General features: G+C 41.0%; 1 protein-coding gene across 8 annotated transcripts in view; it reads left to right on the top strand.

Moving 5' to 3' along the window:
* ssbp3a (single stranded DNA binding protein 3a) overlaps positions 1–15,318 on the top strand; it is a 164,292-nt gene that overhangs the window by 133,109 nt on the left and 15,865 nt on the right. For 4 of the 8 annotated variants that reach the window (XM_080195786.1, XM_080195788.1, XM_080195780.1 and 1 more), the window contains 5 exons: positions 2,165–2,224; positions 6,347–6,413; positions 6,498–6,571; positions 10,819–10,883; positions 11,232–11,280. In XM_080195786.1, coding sequence (XP_080051912.1) covers positions 2,165–2,224; positions 6,347–6,413; positions 6,498–6,571; positions 10,819–10,883; positions 11,232–11,280 — 315 coding nt within the window. Of the gene's footprint in view, positions 1–2,164; positions 2,225–6,346; positions 6,414–6,497; positions 6,572–10,794; positions 10,884–11,231; positions 11,281–15,318 lie in introns of all 8 variants that reach the window. The other 4 variants (XM_080195782.1, XM_080195787.1, XM_080195779.1 and 1 more) reach the window with 1 other exon arrangement.

Here is a 15,318-nt window from a genome sequence, read left to right as displayed (position 1 = left end):
TGACCTGCCGTCCACACAAATGAGCATTCTTGTCCACTAGAACCAAAGGCTAGTGAACAGAAGCAGGAAGCCAGGCCCATTTTTGTTCTTCCAACCCCTCATTCTGACCCATCTTACACCATCTTTTTCTCCCATTACCTGCCTTTTCAAGAGTAGAACTAATGCTTTGCCTTAACTGAGCTAGGCTAATTTGGCACAGTCCATAATCTAAACCTTGGACTACTTGGTCTACAGGGTTCAGTATCATCCCTTATGGTGCATTTAACCATTGAGCCATTGGGCAGAGTGAAACCCTCATGTTAAAGTTGCATGTTTATCAGTTTGGCTCAGCATAGTAGGAATATGTGCAACTCCAGATGGAAAGTCCAATTACTTCTGTTTTCATTTAGAGTCTTTTTGCTATTTCAATTTTGCCTGATGGTCAAAACTAAGTGATCCAGGGGAGTTAGGAAGGTTCACTCCTGGGATAACCAGATTTGCCTTTCTGTAATTTTTCCTTTTCTGATTATAAATGCTTTTATGTGTATTCAGCCTAGTGAGCAGATCATTGCCTTGAAACTGGGCCAGTATTTTGATTTGCAACTGTGTTCCAAAAATGTATGTGAAGTGTTGACAGCTTGGTGTGTGTATATGTCTGTGTGTATACCTGTGTGTCCATATAAAATGTACAATCCCTATTAATAGCCGCCTTGCAGGAATACCATCACATCGTTGCTATCAAACTCTTATCACTTGAGTTCCTCAGCCACAGCATCCATTATATTGAGCTCATTGCCTGGAAAGTTGTGTATTTTTAACTTGTGTTTCAATGCAAGGATTCAATACAAGTCAAATGAGAAACCATTAGTACGCCTGATGGACCTAAATATGAATATGTATATAAATTCAAATTTATTATGCTAAAAATCATAATATTTTAAGAAACTATTAGTGGTCATGACTAAACATGGTCACTTTATTCCAGCAAGAAATCTGGATGACTTTTTTTCATATTGATTTTAATGTTGCTGCCCTCATTGCTCCCTTGTTCTTTAGCTTCTCCAATCCTGTCAGGAAAAGGTGCCCAAGAGAAGCCAGCAATTCTTCACAAGTTTCCCTTTCTCATTCTGGCTATGTTTCCAAAAAGAGTATTTCACACAAAAATTGGCATTTATGCTGAGATTTACCTCTTTGGTGAATGTTACATATATTTCACGAGGGACCTGAGAATTTATTTTTTAACTTTTTTTTTAAAAAGACTTCAGATTTCCAATATTCGCAGTATTTTGCTTCAGTTTAAATTTTATTGCAGCTTCACCTATATTGAAATAGTGTCTCTAAACATAGACTTCAGAAAATTAGTTTGTAAATTTGCTTAGTTTCCATTTTAAGTTTGTAATATGAAACAAGTTCTTTGTAACTGAACAGAGATTGAGTTACATTGATCTGTTTTCCTTTGCAACTTTTGGAATTGAGTCTAGTTCCTAAAGTGTAATTCTGACAGAACTGGCTTGTGAAGGTGTCCTGGACAGTGGGCAGGTTCCTTATTCTGCCAGAAGTCACCTTTCTACTATATCAATCATCACTGACGAGTAGGATATGTAGCTTAATTATCCCAATCTGTTTGCTACTCTGTGAATCAAGGTGGTTCAATTTTAAAGCTACAAGGCTTCTTTTTTTTTGGATGATCAGGGAAATTGAGTTTCAGTGTAAAGTATCTAATCTTTGTTTAACTTTATTTATTGTAGTGCTGTTCATTGGGGCATTTGGAGGGAAATTGAGTTTTTAGAACGATAGCATATTGTTTAAAAAGTGAGTTACGATCTTCCTTTTTACGTCATCTCAAAGTCCTCATCAATTTGGTGCAGATCCAGAGCACAAGCATTGGCTCAGGCAAGTGATTTATTGCCAGCAGTGATATATCACTCAAAACTTCTATTTTCATTTCCTTCAGGACCTTTTGTTCAAAATCACAATAGTTGGAAAGCAAATTGTGCTGTCCCCACAGCAAGTGCAGGAATTCAAAGGATTTGACATAATGTATCACCCAGCACCAAATCACTTGCTTTGGCTTTGGTCATATTTTTTACAAATTGTTGCGTGAGTTTACAGGTTTTCCACTATGCAGATTAAACTGTTAGGATTTTAGCTGATTGTAGATTTAACTAATTCTGTGTGATTGCAGCCTTTTATGTCACCACGATACGCAGGAGGTCCAAGGCCCCCCATCAGAATGGGAAGCCAGGTACTGTACCCACTATGCTTCTAACGTTGCTACACTTAATGTTCCCATCGTGTAACTGTATTTAATTAACTGGCTTGCCAAAGTTGTTTACTACTGAGTGAGTGTTAGAAATATCGGATTAGGACTAGGCTTTTCATGCCCTCTAGTCTGTTTTGCCATTTAATGAGACCATGACTGTGTGCTTTCTACCTTGTCTAGCAACAATCTAACCATCAGATTTTAAAGGATTTCTTGAACAACTATCATAACTGAGAGCATTCACTTTTTTAGACTGCTCTTTATCCCCACCCTTTGCACGAAGAAGTATTCCTTAGCTTCTCTGCCGAATGGTCTGGCTGACTTTCAGGGTATCTTTCCTTATTCTAAATTCTGTCCGCCAATGGAAAAGTTTCTCTCTACCCTACCAATATCTTTTTAAATACTAAACACTTCAATCAAATTACCCCATAACCATCTATTTGCCAATGAGTAAAAGCAGAGTCAACGTATTCTTTCCTAAAATCCTAACCCTTGGAATTCTGGTAATGATTTGGTAAATCTCTGCTACACTCCTGCCAAGGCAGCTATATGGTCTCTCAAATGCATCACGTAGAACTGTGCAGAGTACTTTGAGATGTGGACTAACCAGGGCTTTGTTTTGCTGCGGAGAAGTTTATTCCATTAATATTCTAATCCTGTGGTTTTAAAGACTAACATTCTGTTACTACTTCTGATTGCTTTTGCCTGACAACTGCATTTTAGAGACCTGTGTACATGGATTTTTAAACTTTTTTGGTGCTCCCCATTCTAAACTTTTTAATCATTTAATACCCAGATGTACCTTTTTTGTTAATTCAGAATGGTTTTCTGTGTGTGACCTGTGTTGTGCTCAGTGCACTTCTTGCACAAATATTATGTGCTGTAACCTCAGTTGGTTTTAATGTTGGATTTGTAAAGACATGGAGCTGCTCTCTTTGCATGCTCATATGAATTTTGACATCAGTGTCACTGGTTCCCCTTCTGAATTTCAAATACTGATGCAAGTTGTCAAAGTAGTGATTTTTATCTGAGGAATATTGCTTGCAGTAAAAATATGTTGAAATGTATAGTACCCTATCGCTGCAGCAATATAACCTGTGGGAATTCCAGCTGAAAGCCTCCTTAGTTACTTGCATGGTGTATCGATTTTGTTAAGACTTGGCAATGTTAATGAGAGCATCTTTGCTCTGGCTGCACAATTTTATTTGAAAAACTCGTGGTACCTAAACTGGGCATTGAGGTGCACCTTGGATTTAAAAGACTGTGTTGTTATTTGTGGCTTGCCATTCTATTCCGTCAATTAAAGCACAACATTGTAGCACCTAAGTGTTTGGATTGTCTGCCTCCCCATGTCCTCCAAATGCTCCCTAGGTGACCCACGAGAGACATTTTTCTAGGACCATTAGCAATCCTCTGGTATTCCTTCAAATGACTATTTTTTCAATTGTTAGTTGGGACAGCAAGTGCAGGTATTTCAACTGTGATAGCATCACAGCTCAGTCTGACCCTAACCCCCTCCACTGTTCAGTAGCTCCTGGGTGTGCAGGAATGGGAAATCGGTACACTTCCAAAAATGATCTCAACGTCACTACGAGAGCTGTTTGGTATGTTATCTCTTTAATCAGTTAGTTTCCTATCCTTCTCCTTCCATCACCTTTTCCCTTTCCCGACACTTCTTAAATGGAAGCTTTTGCCATTAAGAAGGAAAGGTTTAATTTCACTGGCAACTGAAATGAAAGCTACCCAAATTGATTTTAAATGAGTTTAGCTATGCTATACAACTTTTTAACAAAGAACCTAACCAATAAAGATGGTGCTTTTCACTTTTCCTGTCATCCTTTTAACTTGAGGGTTTCTTCAAAATGTCAGTCAGCAGTTTTATTTCCAGAGTGTGAACACAGTCCTTGTGATCTGCTCCTGCTCCCAACATCCATTATTATACAATGGGCCAAAGGGTCTCTTTCTGTGCTCTAAAGCTGTATGACCCAAGACTTGATGAAATGCTGCATCCATTTCCCTCTATCGCACAAAACTTGTTCATTATTTCTTTAGTGGATGTCAGCTGATGGCTAGAGTATCATCTCCAGAGACCCCCCCCTCTCCTCCTGGGCAGGATTAAATAACTTATGGTGCTGCATTTCAGACTTCCACTTTCCTTTCTTCATGGAGTGAATTGGATTCTATTAGGGGTTTCTGCTCCTCTAAAGTATTCAAAGCTGCTAGAAGGATTTGCTATCAGTTCAGTTGTTGCATTGGTTTTGCTGTGTTCACTTGGCTCTATCTCCAGGAACACCATGTTCGTGAATATTTTATTTGCGGGTTATTCTGGAATGGTGTACTGTGGTTAGGTGGAATATAAAAATAGGGTCTCCTGAAGGATGCGCATCTATTACAATCAGATCAGAGAGGGCAGCTGCCAAGTCGCTTGAAGTCAGGTTGAATGTCGCCCAAGTTTAATTTTAATAGAACTTTATTTTTTTTTCAGAAGGTGGAGTAATCCACTCAGAGCAAGAAATGAAGAGGGGGCAGTGTTGAATTTTTGTTCAGTCTGCTATTCCATAACTAGTTTGGCCATGAATAGAATTGTAGAAGCAGATTGAGCAGAAAGCCTACTGAGAGCCATAAATGAAGCTAAGGTGAACCTTACATGGCTCCAGGCTCTTTCATGAGTCTGTTAGGAGAGTGACCTTGTTGTGCTGTGCTGCACTGCACCCAAGCGAGCGTGTTTCAGTGACTGATGTACACACTGAGTAACAGGGCAGTAGCAACAGAAGTGCTGACTGACCTGTCCAACTGAGTGCAGTGAGATATGTGGGGTTTATATGGTGTGCTTATGTACAGCTAATTGGTTAAGACATTTTCAGTGGTTAACATGCATGTCTATTTTTTTGCCCTCAAATTGGGAGAAAATTCTAGTTGTGCAGCATAGGATATTTTCAGCCATTAACTACAAGGTGCACCCAGCCAGAATTGTTGCTGAGCTCATGATTCTGTAACAATGCACTATTTGTTGTGCTGCCAAAATAATTGTTTTGGCCACATTTTCTAATCTTTATCCAGTTTGTTTAGATTTGTGGTGGTTTTGAATCAATTTTTTTTGGTGGGTGTGGGGAATTTCCCTGACAGTGGATCAGACACGAATCTCCCGTTAATCCAATAAACGGCTTGTGTGTTAACTTGATGGTTAAGGAAATATAATTTCTGAATAATATCTCTGATACCAGGCCATTTCATTTTTTTTAAAAACCCAAGGCTAAACTTTGTTCATTTGTCAAGCGCTTGTTTTTGTTTGTATGTTCTTCTCTAGTGGAACTAAGTTCTGACAAAGTACACAAAAGAAAGAAGCATGGCTGTTCAGATAGTTCAGTGCCGAGCCAAGCCCTGTAGACCAGGTGGCCTGGTCCATGTCTGATTATTTACCTCAAATCATACAGGAGGCCAAATGAGGTGTAATTCTTTGCTGTAAATTTCTATGGTTCCATGAGACGGGAAGTGGGGGGTGGCAAAAACTGTAAGGATTCCTATAATGAATTATTCTAGAAGCTTCGAGGGGAAAATGACGAGATTGGGAGAGATCAGGATTAGGTTGGTTTGTGATTCTCCCAACAGTTCGACCAGCCAACTAACACTCCCTGGCTAGATGATTTGGGAAACTTGGTGAAGACTTGCAAGCACCTTATGACTCCATAGCCTGGAAAGAAACACAGCCATCAGCAGAAGAGGGGGAAAACATTAGAATGAGGATGGAGTAACTTAATTACTTGAGCATTTATTTATTTTGTTTCATCATGGTTTTATTATTCAACTTTCTGTGCAATATTTATTGGGTTTTATATCTCCAAATTGAAGGCGTGCATTTATGGAAAGTTGTTGATTGCTGGGAGTATTGAGTTGGGAGTGGGATCCTTTAGTGTTGATTTTCTCTTTACCTGGTTCATTTCCATCACTCGCTCTCACTTTGCTCCCTCCTCACTCACATTTCCCCCGTCTCCTTTTCTGCCACCACCCAAAGCACAAGCATTCGTGTATCTCTCGTTTTGAGCCCAAGTAATGACAGTTGTTCTGAAATTGGATGCTGCATACTAACGCTGAAATTGTTTTCAGCCCCCAGGTGGTGTTCCAGGTGCACAGCCATTGCTACCCAACACATTGGATCCCACACGACAGCAAGGTGAGATGTGTTCGCAGTGTCACCTAGGTTTTAGAAATACGTCTGTGCTGTGCATGTAATGTGATTTTCTTCTCCCTTCGACAGGGCACCCTGGTATGGGTGGACCAATGCAGAGAATGAATCCTCCTCCACGAGGAATGGGCCCAATGGGACAGCAGGTAGGCAGTACAGGAGCTGGAGTTTTTCAGCTATTGTCTTTGAACTTTCTTGTACTGAAACATTCTTCTTTAATTTTTGATACCCATCAGTAGGCATGTCTGATTAACCTTCTCTCTTCCAGTTTCTCTCTTTCCATGATAAGTTTTGCAATTTGAACATTTAGATTGTGTAGATCAGTCAGATTGTTTAAACGCTGATTTGAAGTTGAGGTGTGACAACAGTTGTTCACAGTACCCCTAATCTAAGAAAGGAGAAAATAGCAGCCAGAATGAATATTTCCCTGTCAGCGTTGGCTCATTGTATTTGCTTGAGTCGGAAAATGATGTTCCCATTCCCATTCCAGAAAGTTGAGCACATGATCTATGCTTATCCTGGCAATGATGTGGGCATGCCGGCGTTGGACTGGCGTAAACACAGTAAAAAGTCTGACAACACCAGGTTTTAGTCCAACCTATTTATTTGATAATATACTCACAAGCTTTCGGGGTTAGTCCCTTCGTCAGGTGAATGGAGAGTTCTGGCCTCAGACAGAGCATATAAAGCACAGACAGTTTAGAGATTACTGATTAGAATGCGAATCCTTACACCTAACCTGCTGTTCAAGACCTGAAGTGGCTGATAATGTGAGTGGAAGGAGCACTGATCACAGTTTAAAGAGATGTGTATTGTCTCCAGACAGTACAGTAAGTGAGGTTTTGCAAACCCAGGCAAGTCACGGGGGTTACAGATAGTGCGACATGAACCTGGCAATGCCAGCCTGAGGAAGTGCTGCATTGTTAGAGATGCTATTTTTAATGAGATGTTAAACTGAAGACTTTCAGATGGGCTTGTGAAGTTGCTATGTCACCATAGAATCCATAAAGTACAGAAGGTGGTCATTTTGCCCATATAGTCTATATTGACCATAATCCCAACCAAGCCCTATTCCCATAACCCACATTTACCCTGCTAATTTCCCCAACACTAGGGTCAATTTAGCACAGCCAATCAACCTAATCCGCACACTTTTGGACTCTGGGAGGAAATCGGAGCATCCAGAGGAAACCCATGCAGACACGGGGAGAAAGTGCAAACTTCACACAAACAGTGACCTGAGGCGGGAATTGAACCTGGGTCCCGGGCGCTGTGAGGCAGCAGTGCTAACCCCGCTGCTGCCCCGGGGAGCTGGAGAATTCTCTTGACAATACTCATCCCTCGACTCACATTACCAAAGCAGATTATCTCATTGCTGTATGTTGCATCATATTGGCCGACTGTCTTCCTTTTGCCTTCGCTTCCTTAAGTTCCAGTATCCAAAATATTGCTTCCTACGACGAACAAGCCCATTCTTGTATCAATTCTGTCTTTGTAGGCTTCTACTGGCACTTGGTGTCTGTGTCTTTTGATAACCTCCTCATTGCACATTTCTATGCCCTCCACCCTATCTCTGCAGCTCCTCACTCCCATGTTCTTCAGTATTGTCACTCTGGACCTCTGTACACTCATCTTTCCTATCCCATGGCTAGTAACAAGTCTTTCAGCTACCTAAGCCTAACATGTTGAACCCCTGGCCTAGATCTGATTTTCCAGGTTGTTAAAGACCAGATGGAATTCTAAGATGTACTTTGGACCATGCAGACGTCCCAATGCGCTGATTCTGTGGGAATTGCCCTGGAGGTTTGAACTTCCAATGGGCAGTTCCCCTGCTGCTTGGGACCTTACAACAAAGTCTCTGACTCCCCGCAGACCATTCCAACTTATTTACCTGGGTAGTAACCCAGGAAATGTTAGAAAAATCCTTGGGTAACCATAAAACTGGCACCCCTGACTACTCTCTTCCTACCCCCATCACCCCAATCCCAACTTGCCCAGTGCCTAACCCACACCACATGAATCTTTCGCTGGCCGCAGACTACCCCCCCGACCTGTGTACCCTTCCCAGCTGCTACTCTGCCCATCTACAAGTTCACCCAGTCACTACCACGTTGAAAAAGTTGGTTAGATTTTCCAAAGCTTTTCAGTGTAAGTGTTAGCCCTATGCAGTAGTGGTAGCTTGATCTGGAAAGATCCAGCATTATGAGGAAGTGGTTCGGTGAAAGATAGCTCTGCATTTCTGAAGTAGCCAGGCTCTGAAGACCTGGTCAGAATGTTGGAACAGAGTTGCAGAGCAGCAATCCAGCAGTGATTGCTATTTCTCAGAAGCTTCAGCCTCTAATTCAAGCCTCTCCACTTTTCTCAACCTCAACCATAACCAGTCCTGGTTCATCCTCTCAAAACACGGTTGTCTACTCACAAACCTTATTGAGTTCTTTGAGAAGATGACCAAAGAGGTGGATAAGGGTAAAGCAGTTGATGTGGTGCATATGGATTTTAGCAAAACGTTTGATAAGGTTCCCCATGGTAAGCTACTACAGAAAATACGGAGCATGGGATTGAGGGTGATTTAGCAGTTTGGATCAGGAATTGACTAGCTGATAGAAGATAGAGGGTGGTGGTTGATGGAAAATATTCAGCCTGGAGTTCAGTTATTAGTGGTGTACCGCAGGGTTCTGTTTTGGGGCCTCTGCTGTTTGTCATTTTTATAAATGACCTAGATGAGGGTGTAGAAGGATGAGTTAGTAAATTTGCGGATGACACTAAAGTCGGAGGAGTTGTAGACAGTGCGGATGGATGTTACAGTTTGCAGAGGGACATAGATAAGCTGCAGAACTGAGCTGAGAGGCGGCAAATGGAGTTTAATACGGAAAAGTGTGACGTGATTCACTTTGGAAAGAGTATCAGGATTACAGAATATAGGGCTAATGGAAGGACTCTTGGTAGTGTCGACGAGCAGAGAGATCTCGGTGTACGTGTGCATAGTTCCCTGAAAGTTGGCACCCGGGTTGATAAGGTTGTTAAGAACGCGTACAGTGTGTTAGCTTTTATTGGTAAGGGGGATTGAATTTTGGAGCCGTGAGATTATGTTGCAACTGTACAAAACTCTGGTGCAGCTGCACTTGGAGTATTGTGTACAGTTCTGGTTGCCGTATTATAAGAAAGTTGTGGAAGCGTTGGAAAGGGTGCAGAGGGGTTTACCAGGATGTTGTCTGGTATGGTGAGAAGGTGTTATGAGGAGAAGCTGAGGGACTTGAGGTTGTTTTCGTTAGAGAGAAGAAGGTTACGAGGTAACCTAATTGAGGCATACAAGATGATCAGCGGATTAGATCGGATGGACAGTGAGAGCCTTTTTCCGCAGATGGTGATGGCTAACACGAAGGGACGTAGTTTTAAATTGAGGGGTGATAATTATAGGACAGATGTCAGAGGTAGGTTCTTTACTCAGAGGGTAGTAAGGACATGGAATGCCCGGCCTGCAGCAATTGTGGACTCGCCAACTTTAAGGGCGTTCAAATGGTCACTGGATAGGCATATGGATAATATTGGAATAGTTTAGGTTAGAGGGTCATTAGATTGGCTCCAGGTCGGCGCAACATCGAGGGCCGAAGGGCCTGTACTGCGCTGTAATGTTCTATGTACTGGTCTATGTAAAATCCATCTTTGCATTCAAACCTGAATCACACCTCAGTGCTGTCCCTTGGGGATTGGTGTTCAATTTCTCTTACTACTCAGTGAAGTGCCTTTGGAACATTGTGTTTTCAGAAGTCCAATTGTGCAAGTTATTAGGCAGAAGTGATAGCTAAAAATGTTCTCAGGATTTTTTTATACATTCTTAATTGTGAAAATGCCAATTCAGTGCCTGAATAAAGGGAATCGTGTATTACCACAAAACTGCACCTTTTGCTATTCGGGTGGTAGCAGTGAACATTTAGTAGAAATTATATATTTAGAAAATACGATGTTTTGTAGCAAATCGGCATACCCAGTATCAAAGTTAGTTGATTCTTACACCAAGTTAACCCTTTCATGCCTGATCAGTGTTATAATCTGGAACAGGAAAGTCATTTCACAAATGGAAACAAAGGAAAATGACTGCACTAATTGAATTTATTGGGTGTAAGATTGAGCTAAATCTTCACTGCTGCCGAGGTCTGAGTTGGAGGGGATTACTGAGACGATGGAAACAAAATTCTCCATCGGTTTGCAAACTGCCCAAAAGTAAACTTTGAAGTGGAACATGAATTTGTTGATTTCAACTTGTTTTCTTTTTAGCTCAAATCCTGGGACTTGCATGATAACTTAGCAATTAACATTCTGTTTTTCTTCCCTTCCATCCCCATCTCTGCTTTCCTTCTCGTAATGGTAGTCTGATCCTTGGTTATCGTTGCAGAACTACGGCGGCTCAATGAGACCTCCCCCCAATTCAATAGGTCCAGGCATGGCTGGAATGAACATGTAAGTGTTTCAGATAAATGATTGTTAAAATTGGGTAAAGTCGATTTTAAACTTTTACTGACATCAGTGATCACTTTGCAAGACATAACCATTTCCTTTGCTGAGTTCAGTTGCATGTTTCCAAACATTAAGTGAGGAAAATTGGATATATTTTTAACTTTCTCTTCTAACATTTTTGGAGAGTTTGAAACTTTAATGCCAAAGGTAGATTTAGTTGTAATGGAATCTTAATTTATGATAAAGACAAGGAAAGATTTAATGAAAGCAGCTCTGATTTAGTGCTGCAAGAATTGTTGTGAGAGTTAATGCATTGAGAAAATAAATGCTTTTAATATATTTTCGTTGCAGGGGCCCAGGAGCTGGACGACCATGGCCTAATCCTTCCAATGCTAACTCAGTAAGTAGTGCTGTATTACATAGTATTTACAGCACAAATAGACCATTTGTCCCAACAGTGTTTATGCTCCACATGAGTCTCCTCCCACCATTCTTCTCTAATCCCACTACCATATTCTTTTATCCCTTTCTTTCTTATTTGTTTATCTAACTTCCTGCTAGTCTCTTCTATTCATCTTAACTATTGTCTATGGTAGCAAGTTCCACATTCTAACCACGGAGCTAAGAAGTTACTCCAGAATTCTCTTTCTCGCATTTGTTAATGACACTTTCATTTTTATGGCCCCTAATTCTGACCTCCATTGCAAGTAGAAAAAATGGTTCTATGTTTGTCCAATCAAATCCTTTTCTAATCCTAAATATGTTTGTCAGTTCATTCTCAGCAATGTGTTTTATTGCCCTGTTGTATAGGGTGTCCTCCTCGTTGCATATGTTCTTTCTTTAATTAGTATTATAATGGTAAGTTGTTCTTTATTAGTGTAGTTAAAAATTTAATGAAAACTTGTAGCAACTTGCTTTATGAGACAATTTCTTGTGTATTGATTCTAACACATGCCACGGTTAATGGCTTAACTGGACAATGAAAGGCACATTTTTTTCAATGACCATCAACTTTAATAAGGAATTTGGAAGGAAAGCAATTTATTTAGATTATTAATCCTTGGGGAAACATTTTAAGATTATTCAGCGTGTATACAAACAAAATGTTACCTGCATCTGCCTATTACAATGAACTCTTTGTTTATTAGTTTCCATGTACTATAAATACATTTGGCAATCCAGCAAGAAATTACTTTTCTGATTGGTCGGTAATCATTCCGTACTGTACAATTTTTTTCATTCTACTTATGGTTTCTGTATAAGACATATCATTATTCCTTTGCTTCTCCTGTTTCCATTATCAGCTCCATTCAAACCACTTCCAATAGCAAGAGAAAGCCTTTCTTATATTATGACCAAATTGTTCTTTCAGTTTTCATTCACATTTTGCTGTTTTTGATTCTAGTGCCAATCCCTTCTCCTGATTACAAATGGAGAATCTTGTGAATCTCTTCCACATTTGGAAGATAGATTGAAATGGTCTTAGTGATTTTCATGACCTGATAAAATCCAAAAAGACTGAGCTGGCAATACCTAAATGGTTCTAGAAATGTAGCGTTATTTTTATCCAGCCTTTCCTTTCCTTGGGACTCTTGATAAGTTCACTCTTCCAAGCAATTCTGGGACCTTAGTTGTAGTCTCCATAGTTATAGGAGTTTAGAAGTTCAGCACTTCCTTTACTATTGGGCAGCGAATTTATTGCATCTACATACAGTAAATGGAGTGTCTCTTTTAAAACACAATTATTGATCTTGAAGTTTCCTCCCCTCTTTTTGTGGAAGGAGTCAGGCGGCCAGCTTGAATGGAATTTACAAAAGAGAAACAGGACATTCGATCCAACTGGCCAATGCCACTATTTTATGCCCCACATGAACCTCCTCCCATTCTACTTCACCTAAGCTCATTTTCAGAATGTTTTATGTTCATTTAGCTTTGATTTAAGTGTATCTATTCACCTTAGTTATTCCATGTGCTAGCACATTCATGCAATCTAGCCCCACATTAGGTAAAGAGGTACCTCCTAAATTTCTTTGATTTATGAGTAACTGTCTTATATTTGTGGTCTTTATTTTGGACATCCCTGTTCGTCTATCATTTCAAACTCCTAAGTAACTGTAAAAACCTTCATTAAGTTTCTCCTTAGCCTTTCCTTTTCTAAAAAGAGCCCCCCAACCCCCAGCTTGTTCAATTGTTCCTGATCGCAGAGCTGAGGCACAGTAGCTACGTACGGTGTTGGGATTGAAATCAACAGTTCACTCTGGGTTTGGAGTGTGGTTTTCAAGTGCAAATTGATCAAGTTGTATTCCAGTGAGAGGTTGTAATCACAATTTTCAAATGTTGCCATAAAACATCAACCGTTTAGGGTCTGCTCTGGACGTCTCTGCCATCGTTCGCATTTGGGTAAAAAGAGTGAGAAAGGAAATGGAAGTGTAACAAATTGATGAGTACATCTGTGGCATTCACCTGAGCTGTAAAGTTGGCTCAGAAAGGTCAGGAGAAGAACTGCTGTTTCAGTGATGGCTATTAATCCTAGAAGAGACAAAAAAAACATTTATTGCAGTGCATGCAATTTGGACAGTGCACAGTGGAAAATGGCTCAGTGTGGCACTCCTGCACACCATCAAGGGCATTCACAACCAAATTTCAATCCACACAACCATTCAACCAGTATTTACTTCATTTATTACTGTCACAAGTTGGCTTACATTAACATCACAATGAAGTTAGTGTGAAAATCCCCTAGTCGCTACACTCCGGCGCCTGTTCGGATACACCGAGGGAGAACTTAGCACAGCCAGTGCACCTAACCAGCACGTCTTGGACTGTGGGAGGAAACCGGAGCACCCAGAGGAAACCCACGCAGACACACGGAGAATGTGCAGACTCTGCACAGACAGTGACCCAAGCCGGGAATCAAACCTGGGTCTCTGGCACTGTGAGGCAGCAGTGCTAACCACTGTGCCACCATGCCATCCTAGGATCACCACATAAATTCCCTTTTTTTTCCCCATTTCCCTCCTGGAAATTGTCTCTGCTGAATATAGTCCCGTGGACAACTTTATCAGCTTGTGTATTATTCACCTGGATGCTTCAGCAGTGCTGGCAGTCAGTTGTGCACCACGGGCCATCATAATTGAGCTTGAATCCTGTGTTCTCCTGCTCACAGAAGTGTACTTTCCACCAGAAGTCACTGGACAGGAATGCAAGGAAACATTAGTTGCAGTTTCCTGCGACCAATCTTTGATTGAGGAAATAGTAATATTCCCACTATTGCCCTGTCTGGAGGAGACTGATAACTTAGTTGAAACAAGGGGTTCTAACTCGGTGCCTTAGTTTTCAATTATTACAAACCAGAGCTGGGATGTTCAGGATAAGTAACTCAAATACATGCATAAAGAGTAATAATATTTATAACCCCTCAGACATACGATGGGTAATTTGGTCTGATAAATCCTGAGCCACATGCAAATTATGAATCAAGAAAGTTACTTTTTTAATATGTAGATCATGTACATAGAACATTACAGCGCAGAACAGGCCCTTCAGCCCACGATGTTGTGTCGACCAATTAAAAAAGCAATGACCCTCTAACCTAAACCAATCCGTTTCCATCCATAAACCTATCCACGGATCTCTTAAACGCCCCCAAACTAGGCGCATCTACAACTGCAGCAGGCAGGGCATTCCAATCCCTCACCACCCTCTGGGTAAAGAACCTACCTCTGACATCCATCCTATATCTACCACCCCTTAACTTAAAGCTATGCCCCCTCGTGCTAGCTTTCTCCATCTGAGGAAAAAGGCTATCACTGTCCACCCTATCTAAACCTCTAATCATCTTATATGTTTCAATAAAGTCCCCTCTTAGCCGCCTTCTTTCTAACGAAAACAACCCCAAATCCCTCAGTCTCTCCTCATAGAACCTTCCCTCCATACCAGGCAACATCCTGGTAAACCTCCTCTGCACCCTCTCCAATGCCTCCACATCCTTCCTATAATGTGGGGACCAGAACTGTACACAATACTCCAAGTGCGGACGCACCAGAGTTTTGTACAGTTGCAACATGACGTTGCGGCTCCTAAATTCAATCCCCCTACCAATAAATGCCAAGACACTGTATGCCTTCCTAACAACCTTATCTACTTGATTCCCAACTTTCAGGGATCTATGTACACATACACTTAGATCCCTCTGTTCATCAACACTATTCAGAGTCCTACCGTTAGCCCTATACTCTACACATCTGTTATTCCTGCCAAAGTGAATTACCTCACACTTTTCCACATTAAACTCCATCTGCCACCTCTTGGCCCAGCTCTGCAACTTGTCCAAGTCTCTCTGTAAACTATGACACCCCTCTTCACTATCTACCACTCCTCTGACTTTGGTGTCATCAGCAAATTTACTGATCCACCCAACTATACCCTTATCCAGATC

This window comes from Carcharhinus amblyrhynchos, chromosome 9 (assembly GCF_965287045.1).
Source record: "Carcharhinus amblyrhynchos chromosome 9, sCarAmb.v2.hapA, whole genome shotgun sequence".
In the NCBI taxonomy this organism is placed as follows: domain Eukaryota; kingdom Metazoa; phylum Chordata; class Chondrichthyes; order Carcharhiniformes; family Carcharhinidae; genus Carcharhinus; species Carcharhinus amblyrhynchos.
The sequence above is the reverse complement of the archived record's forward strand: the minus strand, read 5'-3'. Positions and strand labels throughout refer to the sequence as shown.